We start from the raw sequence: 14,029 nt of genomic DNA on the forward strand, positions 1-14,029 counted from the left end.
GGTGACTAAAGTAGAGGTGACTACTTTAGTCAGCTCTTCAAAAAATTCAATCAGGTTTGTCAGGCACGACCTACCTTTCACAAATCCATGCTGGCTCTCTCTGATTAACTGAAAATTCTCGAGGTGTTCGGTCACCCTATCCTTAATTATAGACTCCAGCATTTTCCCCACAACAGATGTTAGGCTAACTGGTCTATAATTCCCTGGTTTCTCTCTCTCTCCTTTCTTAAAAAGCGGAGTGACATGTGCAATTTTCCAATCCAGAGGGACAGTTCCTGAATCGAGAGAACTTTGAAAGATTATAGTTAGGGCATCTGCAATGTGCTCACCTACTTCCTTTAAAACCCTGGGATGGAAACCATCTAGTCCTGGGGATTTGTCACTCTTTAGTGCTATTATTTTCTTCATTACTGTTGCTTTACTTATGTTAATTTTATTGAGTCCCTGTCCCCGATTCAATATTAGTTTTCTTGGGATTTCCGACATGCTATCCTCTTTTCCTACTGTAAGGGAGTGCTGCACTGTCGGAGATGCCGTCTTTCAGTGGACCTAAAAGATCCCATGGCACTATTTCGAAGACCAATATTTATCCCGCAACCAACATCACTAAAAACAAATTATCTGGTCATTATCTCATTACTGTTTGTGGGATCTTGCTGTGCGCAAATCGGCTGCCTTGTTTCCTACATTACAACAGTGACCACGCTTCGAAAAAAAATATTTACTTGGCTGTGAAGTGCTTTGGGACATCCTGAGGTCGTGAACGGCGCTATATAAATGCAAATTCTTTACTTCTAAGATGCAGAAAGGGTTGCTGTGAATGAGCAAAATAACCCCCCTCCCTCTGAGGCTTTGGAGCAGAAAAATCAGGCAGGGTCCCACTTCTGATCACCATCTATAATGAAGTGAGTTGGTGTCGGCAGAAAGCAGTCGCCATCTGCCTGTCAATCTTTAGTTCCCTTTCAAGCATGAAATTCCCGGGTGCGGCGGGTTGTTTCGGGAAACCCTGATTCTGGTGGTTCAAGACGGACGCTGCTTCCGCTTGGCCGTAATGTTCTGGGCAATCCCTGGATTGGCGGGCTGGCTTTGCCATCTTTCTGGAGAGGGGAAGGAGAAAAGCTGAACGAGGGCAGCGATTAATCGGACAGCCGGGCAGAGTTATGGAGGAAGAGAGCGGGGAGTGGGGGGAGGGTTGATGAGGCAGGGGCACGAGTGAGTCTGAAGTTACAGTGGGCACCAATTTGATGGCACTGTAAGACACGCAGTATCAGCTGTATTTTTGCAGTGGGAGTCAGCTTTCAACGACTGCTCGAACAAAAAGCTGGAGATACCCAGCAGTTCCGTCAGCACCTGTGAGGAGAAAGGATAGGACTGTCGGAGCAACGATAACCTGCATTTATATAGCGCCTTTAACGTAGTAAAATGTCCGAAGGTGCTTCACTGGAGTGTCATCAAACAAAATTTGACATCGAGCCACGTAAGGAGATATTAGGACAAGTGACCAAAAGCTCCGTTAAAAATCATTTTAAGGAGCGCCTTAAAGGAGGAGAGTGAGTTAGAGAGGTGGAGAGGTTTAAGGAGGGAATTCCAGAACTTAGGGCCCAGGCAGCTGAAGGCACGGCCGCCAATGGTGGAGCGATGAAAATCAGGGATACGCAAGAGACCAGAATTGGAGGAGCGCAGAGATCTCGGAGGGTTGTAGGGCTGGAGGAGCTTACAGAGATAGGGAGGGGCGAGGCCATGGATGGATTTAAAAACAAGGATGAGAATTTTTAAACGGTGAGTTGTTGTGGAGTTGAGTGGAGCAAGGCTGCACAATGCAGGGAGCCTCCTGCCACTTGTGTGATTTTTAGTGATTGAAAACGGCTGACAAGTCAACTCTTCTACCTCTAAACAGTGCTAGAGTGAGCCACAGGAGTTGGTTCAACTTTAAAAAGGCGCCCATGTTACTAGCAAGGTTTCGGCCCATTTATTTTGTAATACCGGTGCTGCCAATCCTACCCCTAAAAGCTCACCTCTTCAAGTGTCTTCCAGGTGACTGATACCCACCTGCCTGCTTTATACGCCATTTCCGGTGGCGTGTCTGGACCCAAAAAGACAACAACTGACTCCACGATTGTGGAGTTAAAAACAAAGTAACTGGTGCAGTACAAGTTACAAACCGACCCTCAGGAGCGATGGAGTGGTGACTTGGAGCATCACATTGGGAATTGCAGATTGTGCCTCAAGATGGGCTTTTAAAAAAAATAATTCTGGGGGTATGGGCGTCGCTGGCAAGGCTGGCATTTATTGCCCATCCATAGTTGCCCTTGAGAAGGTGGAGGTGGGCCGCCTTCTTGAACCGCTGCAGTCCGTGTGCTGTCAGGTAGGGATTTTGACCCAGCGATGATGAATGAACTGCGATATATGTCCAAGTCAGGATGGTGCGTGACTTGGAGGTGGTGTTGCTCCTATGTACCTGCTGCCCTTGTCCTTCTAGGTGGTAGAGGTCACGGGTTTGGGAGGTGCTGTCGAAGAAGCCTTGGCGAGTTGCTGCAGTGCATCCTGTGGATGGTACACACTGCAGGAACGGTGCGCTGGTGGTGGAGGGAGTGAATGTTTAAGGTGGTTGATGGGGCTGCCGATCAAGCGGGCTGCTTTGTCCTGGATGGTGCTGAGCTTCTTGAGTGTTGCTGGAGCTTGAAGTAATAGCTTCGATCAAACACGTGCCCCTTGTATAGCGCTCGATCAGAGAGAACCAGATTTCATCGCCAATCTATGCTGACATCAGCTGGGGTAGCAGGAGGAGCTCTACAAGCTCGGTGCCCCGGACTCGGCCGGGGTTCCTGCTCTAGATCACAATCCAGTGACTCCTGCTTGTTTGTGGGCGTTGACCAAGAACATAGGAACAGGAGGAGGCCATTCAGCCCCTTGAGCCTGTTCCGCCATTCAATCAGATCATGGCTGATCTGTATCTTAACTCCATTTACCCGCCTTGGTTCCATATCCCTTAATACCCTTACCCAACAAAAATCTATCAATCTCAGTTTTGAAATTTTCAATTGACCCCCAGTCTCAACAGCTTTTCGGGGCAGAATGTTCCAGATTTCCACTCCCCTTTGTGTGAAGAAGTGCTTCCTGACATCACCCCTGAACGGCCTGGCTCTAATTTTAAGGTTACGCTCCCCTCTTCTGCAAGAAATAATTTCTCTCTATCTACATAATTAATTCCTTGAATCATCTTAAACACCTCAATTAGATCACCCCCTAATCTTCTATACTCAAGGGAATACACGCCAAGTCTGTGCGACCTGTCCTCATCGTTTAACCCTTTCAGCCCCCGTATCATTCTGGCGAATCTGCAAAGCACCCCTTCCATGGCCAATATATCCTTCCTGAGGTGCGGTGCCCAGAACTGAACGCAGTATCTCCAGATGGGGTCTGACCAAGGCACCAAACAACTGAAGCATCTCTTCCTCCCCATTGCGTTGTAACCCCCTTGAGATAAAGGCTAACATTCCAGTAGCCTTGTGTATGAACATTGATTAAGGACAGAATCGGGGCTGGTCTGTCGAGCACTCTCCGTGGGCTGAGCAGCCTGCCCACGCTCGCTGTCCAGACTTGGCCACTGAGGAGAGGTAACTGGAGGACGCCCGGCGCCCGCGGAGCTGTAACTCCAGTTAGACTCAGCACCTCGGGCACGGATCGGGGAGAGACCAACTTAATAGTTAAAGATTGAGTTGAAAGCCGAGCCCCCCGTGACCTCACGCTCTCTCTGTGACTCCCTCCCTTTACAGGTTCAGCAGCTCCACGGAACAGAGCAACTCCTCCAAACTCATGAGGCGGCACAGACGGCGACGGCGGAAACCGCGGATCCCCCGCATCGAAAGGGTGGGTGCATTCTTCATCTTCTGATGTACTGTTACAGCCTTTTAAAACGCAGTGGGGGGGGCGGGGGAGAATTGGATAGGGCCTGTTTTTGGGTGGGGGCAGCACGATCCGCGATTACCCCGCGCCCAATGGCCCCTCCGCAGGCAGGACGAGACTTTCGTCAGGCCTGAGGACTTACCTGCAATCTGCGCTGGAAATCAGCGTTGAACTGGGATTCAATGCAATTCGCACTTTCCACCAGCAGGGGGAGCTCCAATCTCTTAAAGGCAGGCTGTCTGTTAGAAATCTCTTAAAGGTAGCTGGTAACTGTTGTTTGCTGAAAATAACAGCCTGCTGTCTGCACGGGCTCTGAACGGAGATCGGACATCGCACATGTAAAGCACAGTTGCCGGTCCCGTCCCTATGTTTACACACTGATGAGTTACGTTAAAACATTGAATAAACGTTGCGCACCACTAAATCCCACATCCTCCAATCTGCACGCCAGACCTCACCAATCTGCCAATCTGAGTTTGTACCAGGCCTGCGAGAGTGCATGCACCAAGGTTCTCTGCTGATGCACCAGGGGCCTTGGTGCAAGAGCGGGACAGAAAGAGGGACATCCTATATTCGCAGTAGGGGGGCGGGAGGGAGGGGTGGGGGAAGCTAGATATATACCGAAAAGGCAGTGGGGGATGAAGTCAATGCCAGGCTCACAGCATCATGAACATGGATGCAGTGCAAGGAGAAGTTCAGTGCTTTGACATGAGTGGTCAAGATGAGTGAGGTCAACTGTCAAGTGGCGTCTCCTACCAACTGCACCACGCACTGCACCCCCCATCACCACATACCAATAAACTCTTTCCATCAGTACTCAACTCTTCCAACCAGATGCTTCCACTCACCCTTACACATTACCACTGTTTCAAGCCACCCACCCACAACTCACAGGCCACACACACTGGCAGCTATTCAACCATGACCGGCACATCACCCAGACACACGCCCTGCTTTCTTGCAGGAGTAGGTGGTGCATATCAGGAGGCAGCAAGTGGCAGTGGCATTTTGCCCCTCGAGCCTGTTCCACCATTCCGTGAGATCATGGTGGACATGTGACCTAACTCCATATAACCGCTTTATACCCTTGGTTCACAGAAATCTATCAATCTCAGATTTAACATTCACAAGTGAGCTAGCATCAAATGTCGTCTGCAGAAGAACGTTCCAAACGTCTCTCACCCTTTGCGTGTAGAAGCATTTCCTAACTTCACCCCTGCACGTCCTGACTCTAAATGTTAGGCTATGTCCCTGCGTCCAAGTATTCAAGTCCAGGAGACCTCCAAAAACAGTTACAAATGTCTCGGCAGCCAGAAGCAATAATCCAGCCACTAATCTGTAAATCCTACATGGTCCCTTTAAATACCACCGGTGGGGGGTCCTCCAGGCACTCTAAGACATGTTCAGATGGCCGGGGTTAAGACTGTGAGTTGAGTTGAGCGTTAAGTCCCAAAATGGGGTCTATCACTTTAAATGAGCGTTGCACACTATTGTATCCATTTTCTCCATACTTTTCATGATCTCGGCGTTCGTTATCTGCACCTGCGCTAACTCCTATATCGAGATGGCATCTGGCGCACGTCACACTGGAAACGTGCGTGCACATCCAAGACGCCATCTTGGATGCCAGAGAGGCCGTGTGGCACCGAAACAATGGGCGCTACATGGCCCAATTTAGCGCCCAGTTTCTCTAATCCAAGTCCTTTTTTGAGCTCATCAAGGTGAAGGATGTTATTGCTGGGGGAATAGGACACTTTACATGTCAGGCACCCAGTGTCGCCATCAAACATTTCCAGGGCAGGTACAGCACGGGTTAGATACAGAGTAAAGCTCCCTCTACACTGTCCCATCAAACACTCCCAGGGCAGGTACAGCACGGGTTAGATACAGAGTAAAGCTCCCTCTACACTGTCCCATCAAACACTCCCAGGGCAGGTACAGCACGGGTTAGATACAGAGTAAAGCTCCCTCTACACTGTCCCATCAAACACTCCCAGGGCAGGTACAGCACGGGTTAGATACAGAGTAAAGCTCCCTCTACACTGTCCCATCAAACAGTCCCATGGCAGGTACAGCACGGGTTAGATACAGAGTAAAGCTCCCTCTACACTGTCCCATCAAACACTCCCAGGGCAGGTACAGCACGGGTTAGATACAGAGTAAAGCTCCCTCTACACTGTCCCATCAAACACTCCCAGGGCAGGTACAGCACGGGTTAGATACAGAGTAAAGCTCCCTCTACACTGTCCCATCAAACACTCCCAGGGCAGGTACAGCACGGGTTAGATACAGAGTAAAGCTCCCTCTTCACTTATTGATATCTATTGACGTCCTGTTGAAAAGTCTGCACAGGGAACATAGGATCTGGCTCGGCTGCAGGTTTTCTATGGTCGAATAACCTGCTGATGATCACTGGGCACACTCGTACAGAATGGTGACACCTTGAGACTTCCTGGTACCCATTGAATGTTATGCCAACACGAGTGCCTTTGGGGGGAGAGTGGGGGCAGTGAAATAACATGCATGAGAATAATGCTTTGAGCTCTTCCGAGCATTGTCCATGTGTGGAGGAACCGTCCAGCTCTTCTCGTTCTGATTGTGGTCTAGTTCCCCTGTACGGTATGGAGACCTTGGCTAGGGTCAGGGTGGGAAAGTGGAGTTGAGGTTGAAGATCAGCCATGATCTGATTGAATGGCGGAGCAGGCTCGAGGGGCCGTTTGACCTCCTCCTGCTCCTATTTCTTATGTTCTTACGTTCTTCCTGCTGTTGGAAGCGTTGCTGGAAAGTGATGGATTTATTGGGTTATGCTTCTGTTCTCTTTCAGTCCTCCTCGTTCAGCAGCATCACCGACTCTACCATGTCCCTCAATATCATCACCGTCACTTTAAACATGGGTAAGTGCCCAGCTCTCTAGCTCAGGAGTTGGCGGGGGGGGGTGGCGTGGCGTGGAGGGGAATGGGAGAGATGGAAATGGGCTGGGGCTGTTTCACAGGAATCGCCTGTTAGAAAGTTAAAGGCTGAGAGATGCAATGTAACGTTTTGCAGCACGGGGTGCGGAGTGAGGGAGCGCTGCAAGGGTTGGGTTTTGGAGCCGACACATACTGCATAGAATGATACAGCACAGAAGGAGGCCATTCAGTCCATCATGCCCATGCTCGCTCTTTGACAGAGCTATCCAGTTCGTCCCACTCCTGCTCTTTCTCCATAACCCTGCAAATTTTTCTTTTTCAAGTATTTATCCAATCCCCTTTTGAAAGTTATTATTGAATCTGCTTCCACCGCCCTTTCAGGCAGTGAATTCCAGATCATAACAACTTGCTGCCTAAAAGAATTTCTCTTCATCTCCCCCCCGGTCCTTCTGCCAAATACCTTAAATCTGTCGCTCCGGGCTTTATTGGGGTTTTTTTTGCTCACTTTGCCGTTCGTGTTTATTCCTTCAGAGAAGTACAACTTCCTGGGAATCAGCATCGTGGGGCAGAGCAACGAGAGGGGCGATGGAGGGATTTACATCGGGTCGATCATGAAGGGAGGTGCCGTGGCAGCGGACGGCAGGATCGAGCCCGGAGACATGCTGCTACAGGTGGGTACCCGCTCCTCAGGTCACGCTCACTCCATTCATCCCAGCGGGACTTGCTCGCGGCCAGCTGGCCCCATCACCCAGGCGGGGGAGGGGGTGGTCGAGGGCATAGAATGACATAGAATTTACAGAGCAGAAACGGCCCAACTGGTCTATGCCGGTGTTTACGCTCCACACGAGGCTCCTCCCTCCATACTTCATCTCACCCTATCAGCATAACCTTCTATTCCTTTCTCCCTCATGTGTTTATCTGGCTTCCCCTTAAATGCGTCTGTACTATTCACCTCAACTACTCCTTGTGGTAGCGAGTTCCACATTCTCACCACTCTCTGGGTAAAGAAGTTTCTCCTGAATTCCCTATTGGATTTATTAGTGACTATCTTATATTTATGACCCCTGGTTCTGGTCTCTCCCCCCACAAGTGGAAACATCTTCTCTACGTCTACCCTATCGAACCCCTTCATAATTTTAAAGACCTCTATCAGGTCACCCCTCAGTCTTCTCTTTTCTAGAGAAAAGAGCCCCAGTCCGTTCACCCTTTCCTGATAGTTATAACCTCTCAGTTGTGGTATCATCCTTGAAAATCATTTTTGCACTTTCTCCGGTGCCTCTATATCCTTTTTTTCCGTAACTTCACGTAATCACCGTACTGAGATTTTCCGGACTGGTGCTGTGCCAGAATGTTCCTCGGATCAGATCCGGAAGCAGCGTGCTCAGGTTGGCAAAGCGACCCAGAGATCGTGCTCTGTGACTGGGGACAAGCGAAGTTCCCGTCGGACTCTCCCGCTCCTCTCAGCCAGATTAAAATCGCTCGACAGGTGCCAGCCGTGGCTCAGTGGGTCGCACTCTCACAGAAGGTTGTGGGCTCCAGTCCCGCTCCAGAGACCTGAGCACAAAATCTAGGCTGACGCTCCCATTGCAGCACTGAGGGAGTGCTGCACTGTCAGAGGTGCCGCTTTTCGGTCGAGACGTTAAACCGAGGCCCCGTCTGCCCTCTCCGATGGATGTAAAAGTCCCCACGGCACTATTTCAAAGAAGAGCAGGGGGAGTTCTCCCCAATGTCCTGGCCAATATTTATCCCTCATCAACATCACTAAAGACAGATTATCTGGTCATTTATCTCATTGCTGTTTGTTGGATCTTGCTGTGTAAATGCAAGTTCTTTCTTTTTCTTTACACTACCTGAACAGTGTACCTCAGACAGATGCCCTCACTGCAACATGACATTTTTGCATTTAGCCTGACATGTGTGCATTTCCTATTTTTAGTAATATCGTCCTTTGAGTGAGGTTGCTTATTTAATGCTGAATTAGGATCAGTGTTTACTGTGGGCACAAACTCATTTCATGTATGACTCCTACAGCCAACAGAGAGAGGAAACACATCCTAACAGGCTGCACCTAATTTGGATTAAATGAGAGGATTGTGTCTCACTCAGTTCTACAGAACGGGCAATGAGCTCAAAGGCTTATGTCAACTCCGTAGAAACCATCGATTCCCAAACTGTGAGGCCCAGGAATGTTGCAGACGTTAAATCAGCCTGTTATATTGGTTTTGCAGCAGATTTTCCAATTCTAGTGCCGAGCTAAGCTACAATGTACCTGAGGTGCTGTTGAGATCTCGTTAACTCGGCGTCTGCAGTAAAATAAAAATGAAATTAGAAGCTGGTTGGTGTGCAGATACCCGCGGGTTTAATCGCTGGTCTGTGATGAGTTAGCTGATCTGAGACTGGGCTGCAGCTGGGGTCCGACATGGCCTCTGCACCTCCTGGTCCTGGCCGAATCGATCAGTGTTCCTGCTTCTGATCGACATCCCCGCTGAAAACTACACACATTGGATGTTGGGTTCAGCTGGTCTGTGATGCCCTCCATGAGAGCCTTGCCCACTGACACCCAGTGCCCAGGCTCTGACCTGGCCATGAGGCTGATGTACTAGAAGGTGGCAGGTTGTTGTTGGACACAAGCCCAGGAAAAGAAAGCAGAAAATTGGGAAGACGGGAACGACTAGGGTCACCAACTGTGATTGGACGTATTCCTGGAGGTTTCATCACATGGCCTCCTGCTTCCAACTGCCCCGCCCCCAAACTCCCGCCATTGGTCGCCCGACACGTTCATCCTCGCAATGCCCCGCCAATTGAAAAGTGAAAAGACTCTTTGTTACCCGATTGGATGATTTTTGACCATCAGTCAAACAGCCTTTTATTCCACGTCTCCTATGGTTTTATAACTAATAAACAAAAGTGTTCAAAGAAAATGAAAAAAAAAACATCATTTTTTGGGTACCGAGATGTCCAAGTAAGTCAGTCCAGATTCGATCTCACTTGGTGTTTCGCAGCCAGGGCCTCGCTGCACCAGGATATTGGGAGATGTTTCCTGCCCGTCCCTTACTGATAATTGTGACTTTTCTTTTATCTCAGGTTAACGACATAAACTTTGAGAACATGAGCAATGACGATGCAGTGCGAGTTCTGAGAGAGATTGTCCACAAACCAGGGTAAGACAGTAACTCCTCATGGTGCTGTCCCTGAGCTGACCATGGTGTCAGCTGTGGCTCAGTGGGCAGCACTCTCTCGTCTCTTGAGTCAGAAGATCGTGGGTTCGAGCCCCACTCCAGAGACTTGACCACGTAATCCAGGCTGGCACTCCAGCGCAGTACTGAGGGAGTGCTGTGCTGTCGGAGGTGCCGTCTTTCGGATGAGACGTTAAACCGAGGCCCCGTCTGCCCTCTCCGGTGGACAGATAAGGTCCCACGGCCACTATTTCGAAGAAGAGCAGGGGGAGTTCTCCCCGGTGTCTTGGCCAATATTTATCCCTCAACCAACATCACTTTAAAAAAAAAGATTATCTGGTGATTATCACGCTACTGTTTGTAGGATCTTGCTGTGCGCAAATTGGCTGCCGCGTTTCCCAACATTACAACAGTGACTACACTTCAAAAGTAACTCATTGGCTGTGAAGCACTTTGGGACATCCTGAGGATGTGAAAGGTGCTAAATAAATGCAAGTCTTTCTTTCTTTGGGTTCTAATGATGTCGTCAGGAAATGACCAATAAACAGCAGCCTGAAGGAGTGGCTGGGAGTGAGCCGGGGTCTGATGCAGAAGGTGGATGCAGCTCATCTGGCTTTTTAAGATCTTTTCGTTCTTCAGCCAGCCCAGTCCCAGAACTCACGTTATGTGAAATAGCTTCAGGGAGGCTGCTGAAGGGGGAAAAGATGCTGAAATCCTGTTGTTTAATTTAACTGCTTAGTTCCTGGAGTCTTAAATAGGGTTTTATTAACTTGGTGTGTGCAAGTTCTAAGTTCTGTTGTGTTGTTTCCTGAAGGCCCATCACACTGACCGTCGCCAAGTGCTGGGACCCAACACCTCGTGCCTGTTTCACGCTCCCCAGAAGTAAGTAGCTTCCACAGGGGTACATTGGTCTCCAAAAGGATATCATAGAATCTTATAGCACAGAAGGAGGCCATTCAGCCTGTTGTGCCTGTGCCGGCTCTTTGAAAGAGCTGTCCAATTTAGTCCCACACCCCAGCTTTTACCCCATAACCCTACAAATGAATCCTCTTCAAGTACGTGTACAATTGCCTTTTGAAAGTTACCATGGAATCTGCTTCCACCACCCGTTCAGGGAGTGTGTTCCAGATCTTAACAACCTTTTGTATGGAAAAAATTTCTCCTTATTTCCGCTCTAGTTCTTTTGCCAATTACTTAAAATCTATGACTCTGGTTACCGACCCACTTGCCGGAGGAAACAGTCTCTCCCTACCTGCTCTATCAAAACCCCTCATAATTTTGAATACCTCCATTAGGTCTCCCCTTAACCTTCTCTGCTCCAAGGAGAACAATCCCAACTTCTCCAATCTCGCCACATAACTGAAGTCCCTCATCCCTGGCGTCATCCTGGTAAACCTCCTCTGCACCCTCTCCAAGGCCTTGACATCCTTCCTAAAGTGTGGTGCCCAGAATTGTACACAATACTGCAGCTGAGGCCTAACCAGTGATTTGTAAAGGTTTAGCATGACTCCCTTGTTTTTGTATTCATTGCCGCTATTTACAAAGCCAAGTATCCCATACGCTTTCTTAACCGCCTTAGCAACTTGCCCTGCCATCTCTAAGATTTGTGAATATGCCCCCCCCAGGTCCCTCTGCTCTTGCATCCCCTCAAAAATAGTACCATTTAGATTATCCTGCCTCTCCATGTTGTTCCTCCCAAAGTACATCACTTCACACTCATCCGCATTAAATTGCATCTGCCATGTGTCTGCCCACTTCATCAGTCTGTCTAAGTCCTCCTGAAGTCTGCTACGATCCTCCTCACTATTTACTACATTGCTGAATTTTGTATCATCCGCAAACGTAAAAATTGTACTCCCTATACCCAAGTCAAGGTCATTTATATATAACAAAAAATGCAATGGTCCTAATACCAACCCCTGAGGGACCCCACTGCATACTTCTCTCCAGTCTGAAAAACACCCGTTCATACTACTCTCTACCTCCTATCCCTTAGCCAGTTACGTATCCAAGTTACCACTGTCCCTTTAATCCCAAATACTTCTATTTTCCGAATAAGTCTGTTATGTGGAACTTTAACAAATGCCTTTTGAAAGTCCATATATACAACATCTGCTGCATCATCTTCATCAACCCTCTCTTATACTTCATCAAAGAACTCCTGCTCTACCTGCCTAGTCCTTTTACTCTGCCTGGCAGTCACCCATTTCCTTTCTGCCTGCGTAATCTTTACCTGCGGTGTGACCACCTCACTGAACGTGCTATCCACGATAATCTAAGCATCGCGGATGCTCCACAGTGAATCCACCTGCAGCTCCAGCTCCGAAATGCGGTTAGTCAGTAGCTGTAACTGGACACACCTCCTGCACACGTGGTCGTCAGGGACACCAGTAGTGTCCATGACTTCCCGCATAGTGCAGGAGGAGCATGTCACGGGTGCGAGCTCTGCTGCCATGACTTGCCTTAGATTAAGCTCATTAGTTACTCCCTTTAAGGAGTTTACTCCTTTAAATTACTCTTAATTTAGAGAATGTTAACAACATTAGGGACCTTGATTCACTAAAAAATGCTACTTGCTATAACTAAATTAAGTTTAGTTTTTTTTTAAAAATTTAGTTTTATGCTATAAGTTACTGAGCCCACAGTCCTAAGAAAGAAGAAAACAGAAGAGATACTCATCACCAACCACCTACCTGCCTTACCCTTGATGTCACACTGCAGTTTTGTTTTGTTGTTGCTGTGACCCGCCCTCGGTACGACCCGCTCCGCCCTCGGTACGCCCCTCTCCGCCCTCGGTACGCCCCTCTCCGCCCTCGGTACGCCCCGCTCCGCCCTCGGTACGCCCCTCTCCGCCCTCGGTACGCCCCTCTCCGCCCTCGGTGCGCCCCTCTCCGCCCTCGGTGCGCCCCTCTCCGCCCTCGGTGCGCCCCTCTCCGCCCTCGGTGCGCCCCGCTCCGCCCTCGGTGCGCCCCGCTCCGCCCTCGGTGCGCCCCGCTCCGCCCTCGGTGCGCCCCGCTCCGCCCTCGGTGCGCCCCGCTCCGCCCTCGGTGCGCCCCGCTCCGCCCTCGGTGCGCCCCGCTCCGCCCTCGGTGCGCCCCGCTCCGCCCTCGGTGCGCCCCGCTCCGCCCTCGGTGCGCCCCGCTCCGCCCTCGGTGCGCCCCGCTCCGCCCTCGGTGCGCCCCGCTCCGCCCTCGGTGCGCCCCGCTCCGCCCTCGGTGCGCCCCGCTCCGCCCTCGGTGCGCCCCGCTCCGCCCTCGGTGCGCCCCGCTCCGCCCTCGGTGCGCCCCGCTCCGCCCTCGGTGCGCCCCGCTCCGCCCTCGGTGCGCCCCTCTCCGCCCTCGGTGCGCCCCTCTCCGCCCTCGGTGCGCCCCTCTCCGCCCTCGGTGCGCCCCTCTCCGCCCTCGGTGCGCCCCTCTCCGCCCTCGGTGCGCCCCTCTCCGCCCTCGGTGCGCCCCTCTCCGCCCTCGGTGCGCCCCTCTCCGCCCTCGGTGCGCCCCTCTCCGCCCTCGGTGCGCCCCTCTCCGCCCTCGGTGCGCCCCTCTCCGCCCTCGGTGCGCCCCTCTCCGCCCTCGGTGCGCCCCTCTCCGCCCTCGGTGCGCCCCGCTCCGCCCTCGGTGCGCCCCGCTCCGCCCTCGGTGCGCCCCGCTCCGCCCTCGGTGCGCCCCGCTCCGCCCTCGGTGCGCCCCGCTCCGCCCTCGGTGCGCCCCGCTCCGCCCTCGGTACGCCCCGCTCCGCCCTCGGTACGCCCCTCTCTACTGACTAAACAAATGCACCTCACCCCTGACTGCAACGAATCCCCTCACTCACCAAATTCCCAATTATAGACTCTGTCAAAACCAGACTCTATCGATAGCTGCTACTCTGTGCGTTAGCAAAACCCTTCCGAATTTATGCTAACTAGAATGCCAATCACCTGAGTCAGCCCCAGCTAACAGTAGATTACCAGTTCTAACCAGCCACCTAATTAAGTAGGTGACCAACTGCCACTTCAGGCTGCTTGTTTATCACTAACTGAAAACTGCAAGTTAAGATTAAATT

General features: G+C 50.9%; 1 protein-coding gene across 3 annotated transcripts in view; it reads left to right on the top strand.

Annotated features, from left to right (window-relative positions):
• LOC137331241 (segment polarity protein dishevelled homolog DVL-3) overlaps window positions 1-14,029 on the top strand; it is a 115,367-nt gene that overhangs the window by 76,747 nt on the left and 24,591 nt on the right. For all 3 annotated transcript variants that reach the window (XM_067994890.1, XM_067994889.1, XM_067994888.1), the window contains exons 6-10: window positions 3,777-3,870; window positions 6,731-6,800; window positions 7,347-7,486; window positions 9,900-9,976; window positions 10,806-10,873. In XM_067994890.1, coding sequence (XP_067850991.1) covers window positions 3,777-3,870; window positions 6,731-6,800; window positions 7,347-7,486; window positions 9,900-9,976; window positions 10,806-10,873 — 449 coding nt within the window. The remainder of the gene's footprint in view (window positions 1-3,776; window positions 3,871-6,730; window positions 6,801-7,346; window positions 7,487-9,899; window positions 9,977-10,805; window positions 10,874-14,029) is intronic.

The sequence above is a fragment of the Heptranchias perlo genome, chromosome 13, assembly GCF_035084215.1.
Source record: "Heptranchias perlo isolate sHepPer1 chromosome 13, sHepPer1.hap1, whole genome shotgun sequence".
NCBI lineage: Eukaryota > Metazoa > Chordata > Chondrichthyes > Hexanchiformes > Hexanchidae > Heptranchias > Heptranchias perlo.